Source organism: Brachycentrus maculatus, unplaced genomic scaffold (genome assembly GCF_059751285.1).
Source record: "Brachycentrus maculatus isolate JH-2025_06_01 unplaced genomic scaffold, ASM5975128v1 h1tg000046l, whole genome shotgun sequence".
NCBI lineage: Eukaryota > Metazoa > Arthropoda > Insecta > Trichoptera > Brachycentridae > Brachycentrus > Brachycentrus maculatus.
The window spans coordinates 946,010-971,585 of NW_028280800.1; the positions used below are offsets into that span (position 1 = coordinate 946,010).

At 33.9% G+C, this 25,576-nt stretch overlaps 2 protein-coding genes across 4 annotated transcripts; one reads left to right on the top strand and one right to left on the bottom strand.

The window, feature by feature from the left end:
* Nucleotides 1–4: 4 nt before the first annotated feature.
* On the bottom strand, nucleotides 5–7,824 carry LOC148312282 (uncharacterized). Of its 3 annotated transcripts, XM_088277587.1 has the most exons (6): nucleotides 7,798–7,814; nucleotides 6,833–6,845; nucleotides 6,599–6,718; nucleotides 6,351–6,517; nucleotides 3,511–3,659; nucleotides 5–1,080 (listed from the first exon to the last, which is right to left on the bottom strand). In XM_088277587.1, the coding sequence occupies exons 3-6, from the start codon at nucleotides 6,705–6,707 to the stop codon at nucleotides 1,035–1,037; spliced, it is 471 nt and encodes a 156-aa protein (XP_088133713.1). In that variant the 5' UTR covers nucleotides 6,708–6,718; nucleotides 6,833–6,845; nucleotides 7,798–7,814; the 3' UTR covers nucleotides 5–1,034. The 3 variants fall into 3 exon arrangements, with proteins under 3 accessions (XP_088133713.1, XP_088133714.1, XP_088133712.1); XM_088277588.1 differs by lacking the exons at nucleotides 6,351–6,517; nucleotides 6,599–6,718 and having other exon boundaries at nucleotides 7,798–7,824; XM_088277586.1 differs by lacking the exons at nucleotides 6,833–6,845; nucleotides 7,798–7,814 and having other exon boundaries at nucleotides 6,599–6,826.
* A 4,756-nt stretch (nucleotides 7,825–12,580) lies between these two features.
* Nucleotides 12,581–24,596, top strand: LOC148312283 (seminal metalloprotease 1-like). The gene is made up of 7 exons (XM_088277568.1): nucleotides 12,581–12,708; nucleotides 16,520–16,678; nucleotides 19,051–19,254; nucleotides 20,366–20,475; nucleotides 22,314–22,521; nucleotides 23,315–23,451; nucleotides 24,072–24,596. Exons 2-7 carry the CDS (start codon nucleotides 16,543–16,545, stop codon nucleotides 24,465–24,467), a joined length of 1,191 nt encoding a protein of 396 aa, XP_088133694.1. The 5' UTR covers nucleotides 12,581–12,708; nucleotides 16,520–16,542; the 3' UTR covers nucleotides 24,468–24,596.
* Nucleotides 24,597–25,576: the final 980 nt, after the last annotated feature.

Sequence of the window (25,576 nt, forward strand, 5' to 3'; positions counted from 1 at the left end):
AATATACAATTATATATAACTTTATTTAAATAAGTCACTAGAATAATACAAAGTTACAATAGAAAATTTAAATAAATAAATATCACAGCAAACACACCATGTCTGAAAATAACATTAGAAATCACAGTGCAAATAACCAAATAGGCTTTAAGTTATTATTATATGTTGGATTATTGGCTAATAAATTAAAATGAAAAATCACAAGACTACCGATAACATTCTTATTGAAATCTATAGGGAACTAAGGGAGATATTAAAGTTTTAACTTTCCGTCATCGAACGTTGTCTATGGCTGTTATTGTGTTTACACAAAACGAGTCTAATACAATCCTTTATAGGTTGAGTATGTTAAATTAGGTATTCCTCCCGTCTGACAAAGATCCATGGAGTCTATTTGATTTTATTACAAGGGTCAGTCATTGAAAGACCTAAACTTAAAATGGGCAAAAACTGTGCCAACTTTGAGTGTAGTAATAACAAAGATATAAAAGCATTGAAACAAGAGTCTTTATCCTGAGGAGTCCTTTATATGGTTGAAATAAAGCAAAGTTAAAAAAGTAAAGCTTACACAAATATAAATATTACAATATTTCCATACATTATTGCCAACGCCATAGGGGCGCTGTATTTATCCAAAATTATTAAATGAATTTATAGCTGATATAGCTCAGTCCTTTCAACAATGTCATATATCAAAAACACTTGATTTTTCAGGAGATCGTTTTTAAAGTTTAAAAATATAATAAAATGTATTAAAATAATTTAATAAAGATCTTTTTAGGTAAAACCTGAATGTTTTTTCTCCATTTGAAAAATATTTCGTATATTTAAAAAAATAATTAAACAATACCTTTTCCTCAAAATGCGAAAACAACACTTTCTGCCCTGTAGCGGGTAAATATTAAGTTAAAAATATGCCTCTTTTGCTGGTATATAGTACATTTTCTGGGCATTCCAAAAACATGTATAACTGAAAATTTACAATTTTTGATATATGACGTTGTTGAAAGGAGTGAGCGATATATCCTCTACGTTTATCTACAACACGACAGGCAGAATATTCCACAGGAACTTCGGAAACTGAAATGAGACAATAAAATTATTATGTTACATATTATTAACATTTTGAAAGCTAAACCGGCAGTATACAACGGAGTCCTCGTTCCGAAGTGAAACATGGAGTTCGCAAAAGAAGGATGAAAGTAGACTGAATGCAGTCGAAATGCCATCTCTCAAAAGAATGTGCGACAAAACGATGAATGAAATATGTTCGAATAGTGAGATAAGGAAGGAACGCAAAGCTGAGATAAGCATCATCGATAAAATTAAGTAAGGTGTGTTGAGTTGGTTTGGACATGTAGAACGAATGAGTGAGGAAAGAACGGTAAAACAAATTTATGAGGCAAATGTAATTGAAAAAAGGAGCAGAGGACGACCGAGAAAAACTTGGCACGATCAGGTATGCAAAATACTTGAAAGCGGTCAGGTTAGGAGTCAAAATAATCGGCAGGTATGTATGAAGAGATGTACAGGTAGGTATGTATGTACGTGGAAGAGGCGAAGAATGTTTGCAAAGACAGAGTGGTGTGGCATTCTATTCTCTCTGCCTACTCCTGCGGAGAAGCGGGGTGATGGTTAGTTAGATAGTTTATTTACTTTTTCTCAAACCCCTATCCGCACCCAATGGTGCATAGGGCACTGCATCATATAAACGGAGTGTTATTTCGATTGTCAACACATGAAGGAAAGGTAATCAGCCTCCGCTTCAGGTACCAGTCCAGGGTAATATTGAATAAATATTAGAGTGAAAAAAATCATTTATAATTATTTAACCCCCCCTTGGAAATCGGGTGTGTCGGGTTGTGGTCCCGTGGTTAGTGTCGCGGACTCTTGAGTCAGTTTCTCAGTTCGAACCCACTCTACCACAATTTGATACCTATTTCTAATAATGAGCCGCTTAGGCTCACAGAAATAGTATGAAATTGAAATATTTGTATAAATAATAAAAAAAAAAACAGAAATATTTCTCTTTTTTTTTTTTTTTAAATCCACTATGTTTTTTTTTTAAATAAACATAAAATTTTATTCTAACATAAAAATATTATATGCTGTAAAAAAAAGTATATAACTTTTTAAAGTATGAACGTAAATGTAAAACGTCGGTGCGAATTTTCCTCAAAGGAGTATGGATGTTAATGAACATCAAAGTCCATCTGTCAGTTAGTATGATGTAACTTGTATAGCAATGACATCTGTGGATATTAGTATGTAATTTTGTCATAATTTAAAAACATTTCAAAGAGGCGTTTTACTATTTTTTTTAAATATTTTTACACATATTATCTATCTTCATAATACATTGAATTCGCGAACAATTTTTTTTTTCATGTAAAAAGAACCCACTCCCCAGAGAAAGTTGGACATCAATTATTACACTCCCAGATAAGTTAAAATAATTACAAGAATCTTCGCATTCAATTTTTACTTTACTTTTTATTTTATTTCATTACTTTTTTTTACAACCAATTTTATTAAATTATTTTTAAATACCGTAGTCATACAGGAAAAAGTGACCAAGTGCATTTTTTACAAAAACGTGACCATTGACTATTTGTTATCTTATTAGCTTAATATTGCCCTGAAAAAATCCCAAAGGATTTTAAACTTGGAAGTACATATAATATATTGATTGGTTTAAACTGACTAACTGCTTTGGTGTTTATTTTCTTGCTAAGCAAAGGTGACTTAAATGGCCCTCCTGAACATTTTACGTTTTGTCAGTTGGTCACTTTCTCCTGTACCACTACGATATAACATATATCGTAGTCGTAAAAGCACAGGTATTTAACCTGTGCTTTTACTCGTCCGCCTGTATAGTGTTATAATGCAGCATATATAATAATGTATCAGCGCGCTCGGATACCGTTCTGGAGGTCCCGGGTTCAATTCCCAGAGAGGGGTTACATAAATATAAGTGATCTTTGCACTCTAATATTTATTCAATATTACCTGAAGCGGAGGGCTGATCACCTTTCCTTCATGTGTTAACAATCAAGATAACACTGCGTTTATATGATGCAGTGCCCTATGCACCATCGGGGTGCGGATAAGGGCTGGAAGAAGAAGATTTACTTGTGTCTATAAGTTGTTGTGTTCTCATCTAATCGATGGAAGATTTGTATCGCAGTGTATTTCATTTCATGTAAAGCGTTTTCCGTTGTCGTCCGCCTCTGTGGTGTAATGGTCAGCGTGTTTAGCTACCGTGCTGGAGGTCCCGGGTACGATTCCCAGGGGGGGTGAAAATAAATATTAGCCATTTGACACTGTAATATTTATTTAATATTACTCTGGACTGGTTCCTGAAGCGCAAGAGTGATCACCTTGCCTTCATGTAAGTAATGATCAAGATAACACTGCGTTAATTCTATGCAGTGCCCTATGCACCATTGGGTGCGGACAAGGCTTATAAATAAGTTGTTCATTGTTTGTGAACCATCAATAACGGCTTACTTGTCTACGCTACAGTTGGCGCAGGTAGGAGCGTTGCACACAGAGCACTGCAATGCGCAGTCACCGCACCGGGAGACTTCGCAGTACCCGCAAGACGCCCAGCCTTCAGCAGGTTGAGAACATTGAGCGCATCGCTTCGGTTCGTCGGCCTGATGACATTCAAAAGACCAAAATGATTAGTTTTAAATTAACTTTTTATTTAGTAAATACCACTATTTCTTAAAATCTACTGTGGCACGTGTTTCGATGCATTCCGCATCATTTTCAAACACCGTATGTGAAGCTAATTCTAAATTTTAGAGTTGGGTCCTTGCAGCGGCGTGCCTAGGGTTTACCAGTAAGGCAAGCCCTTATTTTTCACTTTTGTGAATACATGACGTACCTATAATTTCTTCCATTCATACCATTCCCAGTACAGTAAGCTCCCAAAAAACATTAAAAAGATAAACAATGCATTGTAATCTCGGCTATTCTCGGATAGATGATTCCAGTACCACAAACAAGCGCGCGATATTTTAAAAACAACCATACACTAATTATGTATTTTTAATCATTTCATGCAGATTTGGTAATTTTTATTCGGAGTTGTTAGGCAAGCCAGGCTTATGGGCTTCTATGGAAGTACCGCCAGTGGGTCCTTGTGACGTTGAAGGTTGAAGAGGGGCTAGTAGCTGTTTCTTATTTTTATTTATTAATTTAATTTTTATTTCATAATTAATAAATGAAAATAAGAAACAGCTACTACCCCCTCTTCAACCTTCAACATCCCAAGGACCCGACTCTAAAATTTAGAATTAGCTTCACATACGGTGTTTGAAAATGATGGGGAATGCATTGAAACATGTGTCACAGTAGATTTTAAGAAATAGTGGTATTTACTAAGTAAAACATTAATTTAAAATGGATAGATTATACCACAAAGTGACGAATCAATTAACAAAATTATAAAAACTATTTATTGATTTGGCATTTAATTTGTAGAACTCCATTTTAATTTATGTATTATTTTAAATCAAACACAGATTTTTGAGTCTACTGAGTTGTATTTTATTAACAAAAACACATAAAAAATTAATATTGTGACAGTTGTTTCGCCTTGTTAGGGCATTACCAAACGACATTCGTTTGGTGTTTTTGTAAATAAAATACAACTTAGTAGACTCAAAAAATCTGTGTTTGATTTAAAATTAATACATACATAAATTATAAAACCTTTTCATTTTGTTTTTCTTATAATCTACGAATTGTCCACTCAATAGCGGATGAACCAAAAATTGACTCCAGTTGGTGTAAAGAATTTTATAAAATAAAACTTAATATAAAATAAAACCCAGTACATGTTTAACCCTGATGATGACCAGGTCCTTGTCGAAACCAGTTGGAGAAAAGTACCAAGTTAGTACTTTGATTTTGTAAAGTTTTTTTGATGTGCCACAAAGTGTGTGCTCAAAACATTAAAAAAAGAGTGAATAATATTTTTCTCCTTATCCAAGTGAATACTTTTACTCAATCAACTTTTACTTTTACAGAAATAGTATGAAATTTAAATATTTGTGTGAATAATAAAAACACAAGTATTAATTTAAAAAAAAAATTGTCATTTATTCAGTGAGTGACTAGCTTTAGCTTTAGTCCAGTCTATAATGTACAGTAAAACCTCGATATAATGGACTAATAAGGGGGATTAGGTGTATACTAAAGTCGAAAGTCCGTTATATAAAAATAGTTTTAAAATAAATCAAAATACTTGGTTTTATTAATATGAACACTATGTAGATATAAATAAACAATAAAAACAGAAATAATATTCTATATATTGTTTTCGGACACTTGTCTTTCTTACAATGTTTTTTTTCGTATTTTTTTAGGACTTATCAGAGCTAACATTACAAAATTGATACATTTCAACTTCAACTATAGTTAAACTGACCATTTATTTTTGTCCTCAAAACGGGACATCTACCATTTTTTACGTAATAGCATGTGTTTTCAATAAAACACGTATTTTTTAAGTATTAATAAAAAGAAAAGGAATTTCGATAAAGAAAATAAGAGGAATCAATTATATAAATATGAAAAAATTCTGTTGTTTTATTATTTATATAAAGAGTCGGCGGTCTTTATATAAATTAGTTAGTTTTTGCACATGACTCACCAGCTACCTACTGTAGCCATATGCACCGAAATCAAGCTAGAATTTGTTCAGCAAAGTTATATGAAACGGCTATTCTACAAACTCGTCGTTTTTTTCCACTTTTTTTAAAATTGTTACCTTGTGTTGCTCTTTTTTTGAAAACGGGACATTTCGACGTCCTGAAACTTCACTTGGGGACAACGGGGCAGGCTATCTAAAAACGGGACGGTCCCGTTCAAAACGGGACGTATGGTCACTTTAACTATAGTCAATAAAAGCAACATTTAGGAATATTAACATTTTTCCCGTTTTTAAATCACATTTTCATATGGTGTACAAAATACATATCACCGGAACGCGCGGGAGTTATTAGCATCGTAAGGGCGTTTGTGCACTACGCGGAATTACACGGAATTTTACAATCCGGCACGTCAGTTAGTGTTTTAAAACGATGATTGGCTTGTGCGTTTGTCCATCGTTCTTCGGATCGGTGCGTGAACACGCTGCGCGTAAATTCGATCACGCTAAACTGTCGTAGTCGCTTTCATTTTTCAAAACCGGACTGCCGGACGGTCAAATTCCGGGTAGTGGACAAACGCCCTAAGAGAAAGGTTAAGCATGAATAATATTAACGGAACTTTTTTTTTAAATTACATTTTACCGGATTTTTTGTACGTTAATATCGAGGTTTTATTGCAATTTGTACCTGAATGCGAATGTGCCCGATCTCCAGAGTGCAATTTTTACCAAAAAACATTTGATTCAGCGACTTATTTCGAATCACTGTGGACTGCTTCGAAGGTTGAATAATTTCATTTGAATTATTATTATTTTTTTGGTTTGCACCCTCAAAAAGAATCCCGATTGTTTTTTCTGCGAATAAATTTTTAGGTTACATTTTAAACATATTTCTTTATTATATTACGTAAAATATGAAAAGAAAAAGTCATTTACCATAAATAGATTTCATTTTATCGGCCGTATTGTGGAACTCTTTAAAACCGACACGAACCTTTAATTGGGGTTGGAAATCATCCGAATACGGATTGCGGCGTTTAGGCATTTTTAATTTTCCTGGTAACCGTTAATTGGGAAATTTATAATTTATAAAAAGGGATGAAAATAAACATGAACTTAAGCTAAAATATATAAATGATGGTACAGAACAAAGATTATAAATATACGTACAGAATACAATATAACCATAGTCACAGACTAACTATTTTATATAAAGACCGCCAACTACCTCGATTTTTTATGGCTGGAAGTGATATTCGCCAGCGGCCGGAAGTGACGTAAACGGCTAGAAGTACTAAGCTCCCGGCTGGGCGTGACTTCGCCGCGGCTGAATGTCAAATCCACCCGCCGAAATATTTATCATTCATTTTTCAGGTTAAATGGTATTTATATTGAAATTTGTTGTATAACATATTTTCAAAATTATAATTTTAATATTACAAAGAAGATATTTCACCATCTAAATTTATTCATTTCAGTGTAAACAAAAATAGAAAGGTCACGGCTAAAACGCGACATTTATAGAAAGAGTTCAGGCGATTAATAATGGTTACTCAACTCAGCCTTACAATGGTAAATGGTAATGGTAACTTTTTTGAAATTATTATCTCAAACTATGTATAAATTTAAGGCTTTTCAACAAAAACAAAAACGATAGAATTTTCAAATTACTATATTATATTTAAAATTCTAGAAAATACAATATTTTAAAAGGCCGGAAGGAGTGCCCACCACTTTCTGAAGCTATGTTTCTTAACGGGGGTGCCAGCGCCCCTTTGTGGGCGTTTTAGAAGTCTGGCTGGGCGTTTTTAAATTTTTTGCATTTGGGGGGTGCTGCAGAAGTTCAAGGGAGCGTTGTGTTAAGTAAGAAAAACTACACTTTCATACGCAAAATTTAACTTTAACTTTGGCATAATACTCAATATTATGAAGTTCTTCATAGACGGATTTCTATTTTTCTATCGATAATTGTCTATAACCATAGTCTGTCTATATTTATTTGAAATATTTGAACAACTTGTTGGTATCTCGTATTTTTCGTTCCCGTTTTGGTGTTTTTGTTAGTGTATTAGTGTGTCTCGTCATTTTCTGGTCGTCTTTTGAACAATCTGACGTTTACGAGTCGACCCCCCCTGACCATAGTGAAACCCGCCAAAAGAGACGTCAACTTTAAAAAAGTATATTTAATGTTGCTATTAAAAAAATATATAATATATGATATTGATATGATAAATGTAAGTTCCTACTTAGGTTATTTTTATTTTACTGTACGGAAAGTTTCGGTAAAAAATATTTCTGTATTTTTTCAATTTCGTCACATTATTCACTCTTTCATGTTTTTAACCCATCTGCATATCAGTTTTTTTTAAATACAAATAAACTAATTGAATGTATCAAGCAAAGCTGCCCCGCTTGGAGGGGAGATGACAAAGTTTTTCAAACAATGACGCGCTAATATTTTCTACCTGATAAACTAGAACAAACAAAGAAATAATTTAAATGCAGAAAAAGGTAGCACGCACTAAACAGATTGATTTTTGTGGTATAAATCAGTCCAACAAATCATAACGCTCATGTGTGACTCATAAGCGTCAAAGGCATTCAAATTCTAACCAACTAACCGTCACGCCGCTACTCCGAAGGGGTAGGCAGAGAGAATAGAACGCCACACCACTCTGTCTTTACAAACATTCCTCGCCTCTTCCACGTGCATACATCTCTTCATACATATGTGCCGATTATTTCGACTCCTAAACTGACCACTTTCAAGTATTTGGCATATCTGATCGTGCCAAGTTTTTCTTAGTCTTCCTCTGCTCTTTATTCCAAATATATTCTCCTCATAAATTAGTTTTACCATTCTTTCCTCACTTTTTCGTTCTACAAGTCCAAACTGTCGCAACGCACCTTTCTTAATTTTATCGATAATACTTATCTCAGCTTTGCATTCCTTCTTAATTCACTCTTTGAACATCTATCATACATAGTTTTGTCGCACATTCTTCTGAGAGATGGTATTTCGACTACATTCAGTCTACTTTTATCCTTCTTTTGCAAACTCCATGCTTCACTTCCATACATTAGGTTTGGAACCAGGACTTTGCTGTGTACAAAGGGTGCCGAACAAAACTCATAACTATAATCAAAACTCCTTTATTCAAATTTGGTATGGGTCTGGTGGTTTTATGAGTGACCATGCAGTGTACTATAGGCATTTCATGTGTTATTAAATAAATAAAAAAATTAAAAATCTGTGAAAACTTAAAACAAACTTACTTTAAAAAAATATTGAAAAAGAGAAATATTCGTTTATATACACATACATATGTCGATTACTCACTGTTTTCGTGGCCCTAAGCGGCTCAATATTGAAAATAGATGTCAAATTGTGGTAGAGTGGATTCAAACTCAAAAACTCTGACTTTCAAAAACTTGGAGTCTGCGACACTAACCACGGGACCACAAACCAACACAAATTTCTGTGTCATCTGTTATGCCACTATTACGGAGCCATCGTCAGGATATGAAGGGTTTTGCTTAAATTGATAATTCAGGTGCCCCTCACTACATAGATACTTACTTAGATGCCAAGAAATACACCCAGATTAATTGAAGATATCATTGATGAGTTCCTCTTGCAATTGACGGGAATCGAACCCGCGATGCAGTTTGGTGTCGAATGTTTACTCTACCACGCCAAGGCGCCTATCCCTCGGTACAGTAATCTCTCAGGTAACCCCATGGGGTGCCAAAAAGTCAGCACATTTTTGTTATCAGCTAATTAGCTTATCGGTAATAACCTGGAACGGAACTTGTAATTGCTTAATCTATATTTGCTCCCTATGTGGAGCATATGGAATCCATAAACCGCCTCCAAGTACATCTGGCGGCTGCCAGCTTCTTCGTATTCTCCAAGTCCAGACTAGAGCTGCCGAAGAATTGTCATCTGCGGACGTCCTGTGTCTAGCAGGAAACTGATACCTTTTAACACGTTGACTACCAACTACTAGAGTTTATTTATTTACCTTTTTTTTCACATTATGCTTCTCATCTACAATACATGCATTTATACATATATGTAAAACAAAAAATCCCTAAAAATCCGTGTGGGTGTATACCCATTACAATGCAATATACTCTATGGAATCCAGGAAGAAAACAGATGGAAAACAAAAAAAAAAAATTAAATACTTATTAATTTTTTTACAAAATTTTTGATAATATTAGTACATAACCACTCACCGAGTATATACTAATATTATTAACATTTTTGTAAAAAAAAATAAGTAAAAATGACTAACCACAAAGTAAATGCTTTAAATATTAATAATATTGAGAATATAATGAAATAGGTTGAAACACAAGATTTTAACATTAAACAAGTTGACTGTCAACTACGAGATAACTCATAGATTGTGTTCTTTGCTAGGATGCCGACTACGAGTTATCTCATACTGTCTTGCCATATTCCTGCAGCTACGATAAAATTCCTAGTATATCAGTGCTAATATGGCGCATGGGAAGAGAATAAAAATCAATACTGGCTTACATGAACAGAAAATTTATTATATTATGTACTATAGTCAGAGTTTTTAAGTATATGAAATTGGCTTTTTAGACCGGAATTCTGAAAATTGCTGTGGTAGTCACTGTGTTAAAAGAGGCAAGCTTAATAATCACTTTTGGGAGGTATGCGGAGTACATGGCCTAGCCAACTAAATCGCTTTTACTTGATGTGTGACTATAAGTTTCTGGGTCCTATGCCATATTTTCTAGTAAACAACTGCAAGCTTAAAATTATTCTCGTTGCTGAGTATACGGCTGCTCTGAGCTTCATCAAGGTATTATGTTTCACAGCCGAATAAGAACATAGTAGTAATACACGCATTGTGTATCTGATTCCAGACAGCTTTCATACTGAGGCCAAACTCCCATTAACAAATCTCAGTTGGCTTCCGGCAAAGCATAGAGCCGGTCGTCAGGTCACTGCCAATGTTTTTAATAATAAATATTGGAATATTTATTATTTTTTAGAATATGTATTGAGAACATATTTTTATAATTTTTTGTATAACTCATTACCTTCAATAACTCTTTTCTTTTCAAAACCATATATTTATTCCATACAAAAACAATGTTTAAAAAAAATACATCTCGCTCACTCCTTTCAAGAACGTCATAAATCAAAAATTGACAATTTTCAGTTGTGCATGTTTTCGGAATGCCCAGAAAATATACTTTATACCAGCAAAAGAGGCATATTTTTAACTTTACATTTACCCGCTACTGGGCAGAAAGTGTTGTTTTTGCATTTTGAAGAAAAAGTATTTTTTAAATATTTTTTTAAACAAGTATGTTTAGTAAGTATATTTAATAAAATATTTTTTAAATGGAGAAAAAACCTTCAGGTTTTACCTAAAAAGATCTGTTGCACAGTAGAAAGGTCAATAAGTGGCTTGATATTTATTTTAAAACATTGTATTATATTTTTAAACTTTAAAAACGTTCTCCTGAAATATCAAGTTTTTGGATTTATGACGTTCTTGAAAGGAGTGAGCGATATGTCAAATGTTACCTGGGTTGGAGGAAAATTAAGTTGCTGGCTTAAACGCGGTGCTAGCAAGTTCTAAACGCATTCCTAGTTTTTTTAAAGGCAGATGTTTTTATTATGCACGCTCATACTTGAAACTCTCGACTCTTTCGATGAGCTCTTGTACAAGTTTTTGAATAATTTATTTTGAGCCCCATATACATGGAATATCTATTTACCCTATAGACAATAAATTAAAGACTCTTGATGGATTACGACAGCATCATCTGCGTGCTAGGACGCAGTTTTTTTTTTAGATGGGAATTGCATTTATTATTTACCTGGCTTATTATGTACAAGGTTTATAGATCATTTAGTGAATTGTTGTTTCTTCTAGCTAATTAAACATGATTTTATTTGAATCTGTGTTGGGAACAGGAGGGATAATCTAATGTGGGCCAAACAGGAACTTCTCAGCATTTGCTCATTGCTGGGAGGAAACCACCTCAGGAGAAGGCGGACTGTTGACTGTCATCAGCAGACCTTCCGTTCCACTAGTAGAGGGTGGGGCATTTTGTGTCCTACTTTGGTTTATGTTACCAATGTCCTTCACTATTTTTATCATGTATGATACTACTTCTCGTGATAGTTCCTTATGAACTATCACGGATCCGATGTTTCGATGGATCGGATGCAGAGTTTACCGGAGGAGGAAATGATTATTACCATGGACCATAGACATCAACAAATAGAGCCGCCAATAATTTAGCAATGTTACTAATATTGAAACAACTCCATCGTTTCTGTGACGTCATTCATTACCAACTTACTAAAATAACGTTTTTTCGAAGGCGAATATTCCAAAAAAAAATGATGAATGAAAATATTTATTATATCGGCTGTTATAAACACAAAACGAGTCTTAGACAATCCTTTATAGGTTGATTATGTTAAATTAGATATTCCTCCCGTCTGACAAAGATCCATTTTCTTTGGAAAACGCAGATGAAAACGATAAATAAATATTTGCCCTGTTTATTATGCTAATTACAACACACCCTTCATAACTAACACTTGATTGAACAAAAGATGCCTCAAAGATGTCATTTCCTTATTTTATGACACACGTGGTCTCCTCATTATGTATTAAATAAATTAGTATTGTATGGGTATTTGTAAATGATAAACTATGCACTACTGATAGGAACTTTTCGGTTTTATTTGTCACCCCGCCGAGTTCGTATCACAATAATAAAATGGAACACTTCTTGCATAATGCTTTCCACTTCTATTGCGAATAACGAATTTGCCAATGTCTCGGTATAAAATAATTACGCTCCATCGATCTGCGACCACTCGTGTTCAAAAATTTAACTCGAAAACATTTATATTTTTACGACAAAAATACGCGCTTTTGTGAACAGGTGAATGGAATATGGAATACTCAAGCGGAAGTAACAATAAAATAAAAACTCAGTAATAAAACATAACCAAGTGTTTATTATTGTTCGTTTAAGTGAGTGAATTCATTTTATATCGTGCTTTTGATCTATGGCGAAGAATATATGTTTATTTTTATTTTTTTATACTTTAAAAAAATTAAATTGTTAATTGATAAATTTAGCTTGGGACGGCGAGCCCCTTGTTTAATTAATATATTCTCTAATTAAATCAGCACATGAATGCAATTTTAGTGGTTGGTTCAAATGTATTATGAAACATAATTTGTTGCCTTTTGAAATTTCTCGAAAGATAAATTTACAACTAATATTAAATATTTGATTTGTTAATTTTAAAAAATTCCACCATAAAAAAATAAGTCATCTATATTTTGTCGTTTGATGTGGATACTAAGTATTTTGTAGTATTTTTTAATTATTATGTATTTTGGGTAGTTAAAACAAAATTAAACACCCCCTCCCTCCAACCCACCCCTAAAACCACCACGGGCAAGCCCCTTCTTAAAAAATTGGCAGCCCACCTCTGGCTTTATTACCTAATACCCTCATACGTATGTTAGATATTTTGAAGAAAAATCTAATAAACATATTATGAACTAACTACCTAACTAACCATCACGCCGCTTCCCCGTAGGCAGAGAGAATAGAACGCCACACCACTCTGTCTTTGCAAACATTCTTCGCCTCTTCCACGTTCATGCATCTCATCATACCTACCCGCTGATTATTTCAACTCCTAACCTGAGCGCTTTCAAGTATTTGGCATAGGTGCGTGATCGTGCCAAGTTTTCTCGGTCTTCCTCTGCACCTTTTTCCAACTACATTCCCCTCATAAATTCGTTTTACCGTTCTTTGCTCACTCATTCGTTCCACATGACCATCTCAACACACCTTTCTTAATTTTATCGATAATGCTTATTTCAGCTTTCCATTTCTTCCTTATTTCACTTTTCGAACATCTATCATTCACCGTTTTGTCGCACATTCTTCTAAGAGATCGCATTTCGACTGCATTCATTCTACTTTCATCCTTCTTTTGCCTACTCCATGTTTCACTTCCATACATTGTGTACTGTCAGTTTAGCTTTCGGGGAAAGGTTTTTACTCTCCACAAAAGGAATTTAACTCCACAGGAATCATGGAAAACCATCGACAAGTTTTCAAAAAACACCTGGACCCTTCTCCAGGAAAATAACGTCAGTATTTCATAAACAACAAAATAATTTTGATATCTTAACACAGATGAAGAAGAATATGGCAGTATTAAATGTTAATACACATGTATAAAGTGATCACTTAATCCAGCATATGACAGGTCTTAAGCTCTATGTGAGCTTAAGACCTGTCATAGGCTGGATTAAGTGATCACTTTATACATGTGTAACATTCATCATTCTAACCATGATTAACGAAAGCACTATTCCAATTTCGGAATGTGTATTTATTATTTAATTTACACGTTCTTCCACATGTGAGTTCATCATCTATGATTGAATTGAGAAAGCTTTTTTTTATTTAACAGAGACCCCTTACGAAGTATGTGAGATTCTTCCCGAATTATTTTACGTAATTTTTATACAGCGGCTCCTAATCTGTGGTATGCGTACCACCGGTGATACGCGAGTGGAGTTGGTGGTACGCGAAAAATAATCAGTAATGGCAGACATAAAAAGTTTTTAAAAAAAACAGACAAAAATATCATTTAAACTTTTGTATTTTTCATATATTTTTTAATAATATCGACAATTTTTGGAAAAAAATGCCTGCGGCCCATTTAATTTTTTTTACAAATAATCTAATTTCATTCTATGATTTTTTTAAATAATTAGTTGTTACTAAAAATATTTCTTTGAACGTCTTGGCTTTAAACTTCGGCACCTTTTATTTTTTAAAAATAATAGTAAAAAAACACTGTTTTGTAAAGTTCAAACGTCTCATTTTTATCAGAAAAAATAAAACCTTTGGTATTTTTTTTTAACTTAAATAAATTGAGTTTTAAGAAATGTAGTCACCCTATAAAATTTATAATGCGGATAGAATAACAAATTTCTCGAAATACAATAATTTTTACGAAGTGGTACAAGTAAGCGTGATGTACTACCAAGTGGTATATTGTTTTTTATTCGTTTTATTATTATTTCATAACTCCTTACCTTCAATGACTCTTTTCTCTTCAAAACCATATATTTATTTCAAAGAAAAACTTATTTATTCAATACAAAAACGATGTTTTAAAAACAAATTTCTCGAAATACAATCATTTTTACGAAGTGGTACAATTAAGATAATGATATACTTCCAAGTGGTATATTGTTTTTTTTAGAATGTGTATTCATTTATTTATTTATTTCATAACTCCTTACTTCAATAACTCTTTTCTTTTCAAAACCATATATTTATTTCAAAGAAAAACTTATTTATTCAATACAAAAACGAAAACAATTTTCTCGAAATGCAATAATTTTTAGGAAATGGTACAAGCAAGCGTGATGTACTATCAAGTGGTATGCGAGCCAAAAAAGGTTGGGAAACGCTGGTTTTATACAGTGCATAGAGACAGATAATGGCAGTATTATGACTAGTATTATTTAAGTTTTGTGAAATAAAACGATTTCTTTTTAGTTGGTCAACGCTGACCAAAGAGTACCTAACGGATCACCTTAATGTGTCGCAATCAGGGTTGCCAGGTCTTTTCCAAATAAATACCGAACAGTGTCAAAAAAAGTTTTAATCTTTATTTATATTATAGTGTAATGGTCAGCACGCTCGGCTACCGTTCTGAAGGTCCCGGGTTTGATTCCCAGGGGAGGTCAAATAAATATAAGTGATTTTTTCACTATAATATTTATTCTTTATCACCCTGGACTGGTACCTGAAACGGAGGGCTGATCACCTTTCCTTCGTGTGTGAACGATCAAGATAACACTGCGTTTGTATGATGCAGTGCCCTATGCACCATTGGGGTGCGAATAAGGGTTTAATAACGAACGGTTCGGTAGAATACCGAACGTAGCGAGAGTTTTTGCCTAGAATTTTCACTCATGAATTACATGAAATTATAGTAACTTTAAACATAAACAGTAAATTCACTCACGAGTAGGTAAAGGATATAAAACATAAAAAGTTGAAGCCTGATTGGGGTCATGATAAGCCGTGTTGCATAAGTAGTAGCTAGATTTCAGAGTCACTTGGACGTTAGGTAATTCAAAACAACAACAAAGAATACCGAACACCTGACAACACTGGTCGCAATACGCCTTGGCAGTATGAAGTAAAAAGTTTAAAATTATTTCTCAGAGGAATGTGTTTGATCTTACAAAGAACGGTGTTAAGAAATCCATCTTGGTGAAAAACTTAACCTGACAATATATAATTATGACATATTTATTTTTATTTGCAATACAAAATTTGTCACGAAATGAACAGTTTAGCGGTTCACTTCCCTAGCAGCAGACGCTTCCTTTTATGAAAGAATGACGCAATTTGTTGAGTAGATTTTTGTCACGATATTGGTTTATTGACTAATAAATTAATATAAAAAATCACAAGACTATATTTTTGTTTTTCAGAATATGTATATTTATATTTTTAATTATTTACCTTTAATGACTCTTTTCTTTTCAAAACCATGTAATTATTTCGAAGAAAACCTTATTTTTCAACGCAAAAACGGTGTTTTAATAAATAAAAATCATTTACGTAAAATTTTACCTGAGTTTAGAGAAAAATAAGTACTTTACTTGGCGTTAAAAATCGGTTTGGTGTTGCTGTGAGTCGTTTTAAATATTATTTGATGCATTGTATTTGTAATCTCATATGTAATTATCTCAAAAGGAAAATAACATATAAGTAAATAATGTGTTTCAGATTTTTAAAAAATAGTACCAATAATGCTGTACAGAGCGGTTGGTCTAGTACTGCTCATCACCATTTGCAGAGTTCTCAGTCGACCTATCTTGTCCAGTCCCGCTGTAAAACAATTTGACAAATTTTTGAAAGCTGTCAACTATGGAGAGCCCGGTGACGGTTGGTACTTACATAATGCCTTATCTTACCTAAATAACAAAAAAAGTGTATGCCGAAGAGTTAAAAGTTCAGAAAACTTTAACCAAATACAGGTAACAGTCGTTTTACGCCGGGGTTCCTTCCTAGAGGCACCGACGTAAAAAAAATTGTCGAAAAATGAACACAAATATAATGGTGTAATATTAACCAATTAGTAGTCGTGAACGTGATGGACCAGAGACAATACAGAAAAAAATACAGCCGACATATGCATTCCGGCTTCGTCTGTACCAAGCATTAAAATTGCGGCGCTTTGGTTTTGACCGAACCGGTGAATCCCACTGGTGTCAGCCGAACCAGGGAATACAACGACCGCCACCAATAGGCGTTAATCGAACAGGCGCAAAACGACGGTTACCTGTACTAGGTTTAAACGTAAAAAAATTACGGTGACACGGGTAGACTGCCATCTATGGAAAAAGAAAATATTACAGAACTGGTGTACGTATTTACAAATAAACTTACTTTTGTTTTGACAGCTTTCAGTTTGTTTTAAAATTTATTTATGCTAGTTTTTAATTGCAATTCAGATTTATTAAAGTGTTCAGTTGTAATATGTTTAATTTAAAATATGAAAAAACATTTTCTAACTAAGTGGTGGTCAAATAATTAAAAGTGATTTTTTCACTGTAATATTTATTCAATATTACCCTGGACTGGTACCTGAAGCGGAGGACTGATCACCTTTCCTTCATGTGTTAACGATCATGACAACACTGCGGTTTTTATGATGCAGTGCCCTATGTAACCACTAAGTGCGGATGGGGGTTGGAATATAATGAAATGAATGACTGAGTATTAGTTTTTGTTTGTTTTTCAAACTATGATGGCTGCAATGAATAGTAGTTCCGTCTATACATAGATGTCAGCCAATTAGTTGTTAACTGTGTTTTTGTGGAAATTACCGTGCCGTCACAACTGTGGAGCCATGGAGCAATATAATGTTCAGAAAGCCTCAAGTTGGAGTTTAAAATTCCTAGATTATGTCAGGATTTGCAATTTGAAATACACACTAAATTTGGCAAATTAATTTAAGTTCGTTGCAAAGATATCTAACTTACAATGCCGACCGGTTTTGAAGCAGATTATTAATTGATATTATTTAGTCTTGAGGAAGAACTGTTTCTTTAATTTTTATAACAGAGATTTTATAACAAGTTATTTTGTAAATTATCCAACAAAATTATTATTTTCAATATTCAAAGTCTTAAAAGCAGAAACTATTTAAAAAAAAAACTGCAATTCTCCAACTATTTAAGGGTGAAAATTACTTAAATCTTAATAAAAGTTCATCTTTGAGATAAAAACATGACTTTACAATACCAAAATGCAATACCAAACAATTCCAACAGAACTTTAAATATTTGGGAACTAAGTACTTCAACAACCTTCCTACAGACATAAAAAATTGAAGATATTAAAATGCTAAAATGAATTTTATATATCGCTCACTCCTTTCAAGAACGTCATAAATCAAAATACTTGATTTTTCAGGAGGACGTTTTTAAAGTTTAAGAATATAATACATGTATTAAAAATAAGTATCAAGCCACTTATTGAACTTTTTACTGCGCAGCAGATCTTTTTTGGTAAAACCTGAAGGTTTTTTCTCCATTTAAAAATATTTAGTATATTTAAAAAAATAATTAAATAATACCTTTTCTTCAAAATGCAAAAACAACACTTTCTGCCCTGTAGCGGGTAAATATTGAGTTAAAAATATGCCTCTTTTGCTGGGATATAGTACATTTTCTGGGCATTCTGAAAACATGCACAACTGAAAATTGTCGATTTTTGATTTATGACGTTCTTGAAAGGAGTGAGCGATACGTTAATCTAAGAAAGAAAAAAAAACAGGTTTAAAAAAAATAAATACTTAAATATAAATAAATTGTTTTACCAACAAACATAACTAACCAGTGTAAGTCCTTCTCTGCACAAGAGCTCAGTCTCTTTATTGGAGAGAACTGCGTTTTTAATTTTAAGTTTTTTTAAGATTGACTTTTGATTTATGACGTTCTTGAAAGGAGTGAGCGATATGTTAATCTAAGAAAGAAAAAAAAAACAGGTTTAAAAAAATAGATACTTAAATATAAATAAATTGTTTTACCAACAAACATAACTAACCAGTGTAAGTCCTTCTTTGCACAAGAGCTCAGTCTCTTTATTGGAGAGAACTGCGTTTTTAATTTTAAGATTGGATATCCAAAAAATTAATTAAAACTATAAAAAAAACTTTTATAACCATAAAAAAAAACATGATCTAAATTTTGTCAGCGATCTTCCGACATTATGGCTGACCTAATTGGAAATTCAATTTGATTATCCATTAGAATTTGATGACGTCTCTGCCGATGGTCAGAACTCGTGGGAGCTGAGCGGGAAGTTCGAAGGGGACATCATCCTCAGTGACAAGCAGCAGAGCGTCCTGCTGCAGGAGACGGCGCAGCCCGGCCTGGCTAGGAACGGACTCAACGACGTGTCCAAACGATGGCCAGACAACACCCTGGTGTACTCTATCAACGAGAATGATTTCAGTAAGTACAGTGAAACCTCTATCTATCGTTCCTCGAATAATCGTTTTCCCGGATGTGTCGTTTATTTCTTCTACCCCGGATTCATTTCATACAAAAATAGATTGCATTGATCGTTTCTCTATCATTTTATCGCATTCATCGTTTGAATTACGCTCCAAATTTGATATTTCTGACTGTAAAAATTTAAAATGGTGATCAATTTTCTTTGTTTTTCTTAAATAAAGCATTTTGAATACTTATCAATTGGTTTTATTGTCAGTTTGCATGATACCCATTTCCGTTTTTATTGTAATTTTTTCTAAAATCAACTATTTTTGTGCAAATTTGCAAAAAGGTACACTCGAGTTACTGGTATGTCATACAAATTGTTTTTCCGCATTTATTATTTTCCCGCATTCATAGTTTATTTCGATAGGTCCCTTGAAAAACGATAGATAGAGATTTCACTGTAACTCTTTTTTATTTATTTATTAATTCTGCATACTATTGATACTTGAAAGCGGCCGGGTCAGGAGTCGTAATAATCGTCGGGTATGTATGAGGAGATGCATGAATGTAGAAGAGGCAAAGAATGTTTGCAAAGACAGAGTGGTGTGGCGTTCGATTCTCTCTGCCTACCCCTGCGGGAAGCGGCGTGATGGTTAGTTAGTTAGTTTTTATTGATTCTGCATTTACTTTGTGGAATGACATGTTTATTAAAAAAAAAATTAAACACTTGAATGAGTTTTATTTATATATACGACTAGTTTCGAAAACTTGCAGATTTTTTCATCTTCTGGTAAAATATAAAACTTTAATTTATACCAGAAGATGAAAACATCTGTAAGTTTTCGAAATTGACTGTAACCTAACTATGGGTAATTAACTGTAACCTAACTATGAGTATTTCAATGTTTTAGAATTTAGTACATAAACCCTGATGATGACAAGGTTCTTGTCGAAACCGATTGGATAAAGTGTGCCAATAAAAAGTGGTTAAAACAAAGTTGTTTTATTTTATAAAGAAGAAATCAATGTTTGAGTTTTAGAAGTAATTTGAGTGGAGGAGTGCAAATGAAAGGTTGGGGTGTTTATATTTAGGAGTGTCATAAATTTAAATGTTCAATTTCAGCTGCAGAACAGGTGCAGGCCATAAAAGATGGGATGGCGGATTTAGCAAGGTCCTCCTGTCTCAAGTTTAAGGAAAAGGGTTCCGAAGATGATGCTCATGTCAGAATTCAAGTGAGTTTTACCAAAATAATAGTACATACTTACTTTATTCATTGTTTCGGTATTAACTTTGTGGTAAGACATGGTACAATGATAAAAGAAAACACTTGTTTTTTACCACTTGAGTAAAAAGACGTAAAAAGACACTTGAGTACTCAAGTGGTAAAAAACAAGTGTTTTCTTTAATCATAGTACTTACTTGTAAAGATGTTGTATTTTTACGTAATTCTTTACAAAATTGTCTATACAATAACTGGTTGGGTTCGATGACTTGCTCGTATAGAGCGGGTGTAAACTGTGCACCTCAAATTAAGTTTAGATTTTCTTGAAATTATGATTTTTGTATGAAAGCACATCTCAGAGCAAACGTAATACAGTGGAACCTCTCAAAATGAGTAATTTGCATAACTAACCAAAAAAAAAGTGAAAAAGTTGCTCCCTTAACAAGCTCCATGAGATACAGAGAAAGGGCAGGTCCCTTTTTTATGACATTCACCTGTGAGCTGAATACGAAACACTGTAACGAAACACTGACTAACTAGGACTTCCGTGCTAGTTCATTAGTCAGTGTTTCGTTAGCCAATATCATGGTGCTTGAGGTCGATAACAACAATATTTCAATTCAATTTCAATTTCAATTAAATTTCAATTTCAATTCAATTTCAATTTCAATTCAATTCAATTCAATTCAATTTATTCAATAAAAAAATAATATATACATAACAAACGATATTCAAGGTGTATATATTAAAAGTAAAAGTAAGCAAGAAGACTTAAAGGTGTAGAAGAATCCCGCTTCGGAAAACTCCTTTGGATACATGGAACAGATCAATATCCAATGTGATATTGTTCAACATAGCGGTAGCTCTTCCTACAGGCATAACCATCGGCAGGTTGGTCCTGTGTATAGGAATGTGAAACAATCTATGCCGACGCTGTCTTAGGAACATACAGACCAATGCTCCGGATAATTTCAGGATTATCGATCATAATATTGAAGAGCTTGTGAAACAGCACAGCCAAGAGCTGACCACTGAAGAGCTTATGGAGTTGCATATTTCACAGCAAGGAATGAGGAGGAGAAGGAAGTAGCAGAGCAACAATCTTCTAGCACAATAAATGCTGTAAGCATGGGAAACTCTTGCATCGTACTTTAAGAAACATCACTCTTATAAGGAGGTCGCTATTCGTGCTATAAATTTATTCACAACATTTTGAGTGTGTCCAAATACTTGTTCACAAAATCTGGATTATCTCCAATCACAGGAGTTATTTTCATATAATTTTTTGACATAATTTTTTTATTATAATCCAGGATTCGGACCTCACATACTAATAAAAGAGTTTCTGCTCAATAAAAAGCTTCTTTTGATCTCACCAATAGATGTCTCTAGTGAAGTTCTAGTGATTCAAGAACAATGTTTCAAAATTGGTTCATATATATAGAACTTCCAAGAATTTGAGTAGTGTGGTTGTCAATAATGGGTAGAATTGGTGAATGTTACACGTGTGTAAAGTGATGACTTAAACCAGCCTATGACGGTCGTCAGCGCCGTGAATGCCCAGACTTCCATGTTCTTCTTCACCTTTGAGAAGATGTCAAAAAATTATATAAATTTTTTCAATGCTGTGACACATTTTTGACAAATTTTGAAGCGTCGGCAATTGATTTGCGGTTTGGGGTCTGCCATGAGTGTAATAGAGTGTGAGCTGCGTGAACAAAACAGATTCTAGCTGACGCCCCTCCCTACTGCCTGTGCATTCCATGGATTTGCAGTCGATCCCGACTGTTTCAAGCTGCTATAAATTTCCACTTTTTGGGATAACTTTGTAAAATTTGGTGTGTGCAGGGCAAGAGACGCGGGTGCTACTCGCAGGTGGGCTACCAGGGCGGCAGTGGGCAGCTACTCAACCTGTCTCCGCATCCTGTGGGACTGGGCTGCATGAGCCACGGCACCATAGTGCACGAGCTTCTGCACTCCCTGGGCTTCTTCCACATGCAGAGCCACACCAAGAGGGACGACTATGTCAAGATTATGTGGGACAATATCCTGGAAGGTAATGGTTACATGTGACAAGAGGCGGGGATGCTGCTTGCAGGGGAGGTACAGCAGATATGTGCTAGACCAGTGGACGGCTGGCTGCAAACTCAAAACACAGTAAGGGACATTTTTTTTATAGTACGTTTTTTTTGCATTTTTGGACTAAGTAGTTTCTACTTAGGCCAAAAATGCAAAAAAAAGGTACTTCAAAAAAAAATGTCCCTTACTGTGTTTTAAGTTTGGACAGCCGTGGAATGGGAGAGCGTGAGCCACTACACCACGGCCGTCCAAACTTAAAACACAGTAAGGAACATTTTTTTTTGAAGTACCTTTTTTTTGCATTTTTAGCCTAAGTAGAAACTACTTAGTCCAAAAATGCAAAAAAAACGAACTATAAAAAAATGTCCCTTACTGTGTTTTGAGTTTGGACAGCCGACAAGAGATGGCGGACCTTTTTTAACCTGAGTGCCAAAAAAAATATTTTTTTCAATGTAATATATCGCGTGCCACAGCCATGGAAATAAAAATGCATCAAATGTTTGTGTAACATCAGATTTCTAAGCAAAGCATTAATACATGTGAAAAAAATAATTCATGATTTATTGCTTATCTCATCTTTGCATTCATTCCTTATTTCACCATTCGAACATCTATCGTACATTGTTTTGCCGCACATTCGTCTGAGAGATCGCATTTCTACTGCATTCAGTCAACTTTTATCCTTCTCTTGCCAACTTCAATAAATTAATATAACAAATACTTAATTGGAAAAATTGTTGAATTAAGGAAATTTTCTGGAAATTTTACAGGAAGGGAGAACAACTTCAAGAAGTACAATTCCTTTATAACATCCGACTTTGGAGTCCCATATGATTACGACAGTGTTCTCCATTACAGTGCGCACGCGTTCTCTAAAAATGGAAGAAAAACCATTGTTCCAATAACGGTATGTATCACGCTTTACTGTCAAATACATAAACTTCCTCTAATTTAAAATGTGTAACTTGTGACACTACAGAGAACATGATAACACGCGCGTATTTGCATCCACGCGCGTATTGCATTGTTGTCCGCCTCCGTAGTGTAATGGTCAGCACGCTCGGCTACCGTTCTGGAGGTCCCGGGTTCGATTCCCAAGGGGGGTAAAATAAATATAAGTGAATTTTTCACTGTAATATTTATTCAATATTATTACCCTGGACTGGTACCTGAAGCGGAGGGCTGATCACCTTTCCTTCATGTGTAAAACGATCAAGATAACACTGCGTTTATATGACGCAGTGCCCTATGCATCATTGGGGTGCGGATAAGGGTTTTAAAAAAAAAAATTGCATCCAACATTGCCTTATGCGCGATATACATTAGTTCGTACTAGGTGTTGGGAGTGTAACACAAAGACCTCTTCAAACCCTCATCCGCACCCAACGGTGCAAAGGGCACATCCCAGGGGGGGGGTCAAGTAAATAAAAGTGATTTGTTCACTGTAATATTTATTCAATATTACCATGGATTGGTTGTTACCAGAAGCGTATATATTTATATAATTGTTATTTTATAACTTTCTAGGATGATTTTGTATCCATCGGCCAAAGAGTCGGGCTCAGTGATAAAGACGTAGTAAAGCTGAACAGGATGTACAAGTGCGATGGGGGCGGCGGCGGCGGGGGGAGTGGGGGTGGAGGGGGAGGGTTGGAGCCTTTCAGCGACGAGGTCTACGACTTCCCTTACACAAGGTCTTCCAGCAACCAACCGTCATTCGGCGTACACTCGGATGACGTCCACGCGTATGGAAAAGATCCGGAACAAACCAACCTGCAGGGAAAAGATTCAAATGAAGAAATCTCATACGGGAATGAATCTGGAGACGATCATTCATCTAAAGTTAGTGAAGATTTTTGGTCGCAGCCTTCATACGATTTTCCTAAAAGTTATGAATATCAAGAATGGTGGGAGAAAAAATAGCACCAGATGTTACCAATGATATTTCTAAGAATAATATACAAGTTAATTTATATTATACAAATTTTTAAACATTGTAAGTAAGTTAATGATATAAAATTTTGAATTGGCAGTGGTGTATTTTCTTCAGAATTTAAATTTTTCATTTCATATTACTTGTAATTAAAAAAAAATCTTGATTCATCTAACACTTATTTAGTGTTTAATCATATATTTAGGGCCTAGTATTCTTTACGTTTATTATTGACGTTGTTTAAAGGAGTGAGCGATATACCGGATCCCTATCAGCAAAATCTTGAAGAACTAGGGCGTCATCTGTAAAAAGCTCACAAACTGAAAATATAACTAAGAATTTTATAAACCGGGACTACATAACATAAGAATGACATTTGATAATGACATTTTGGCTTGCGTTAGCTTATTAATTATGTTAAAAAAAAAGACATTGTTTCAATCATACATTTTTATTCTTTTCTTCACTTTATCACTTTAAGTATAAAATTCTCATCGTATAAAAATCTCTAGAAATATAATTATATAAAATCTAACTGGATCATAATTAGAATCTTCGATATATATAATAAAATAAGATTTTTATTTTCACATAATATGCTTGCGTACTTATTAAGAGGTCACTTATAACAAAATTAAGTAATTCATTACATATATTTAGAAAAAAATGACGGACAGGCCTATGATTGTGTTGGACACTTTAACAAAATAAAAACATTAAAACTAAATACAATCACTAATCAATACCGTACTTATTAAATTTTGTACAAATTCATCTCACAGAATCCTCATACAATGGCAAATTATGTTCAATTTCTATTTTTGTACAAACAATGGCTTTAAATGAGTCCAATTGGAAAATAATATCAGACACAACAAATTTTCACAAGTTTTTATTCAAATACAATGTTACTAAAATCGTCATCCATCTTTTAAAGAGATGTTTCCCAATTTTACGACTTCAGGGGAATTTGTCTTCAGACCTATTTATTATAGAAAGGGAGAAATCAATCAATTTGAATATAAATGCTGTTAGCTCTGGTACAAATCCACGGTTGGTATATGGTCTGCATTGCTTTTGATAACATTTGTACATATCT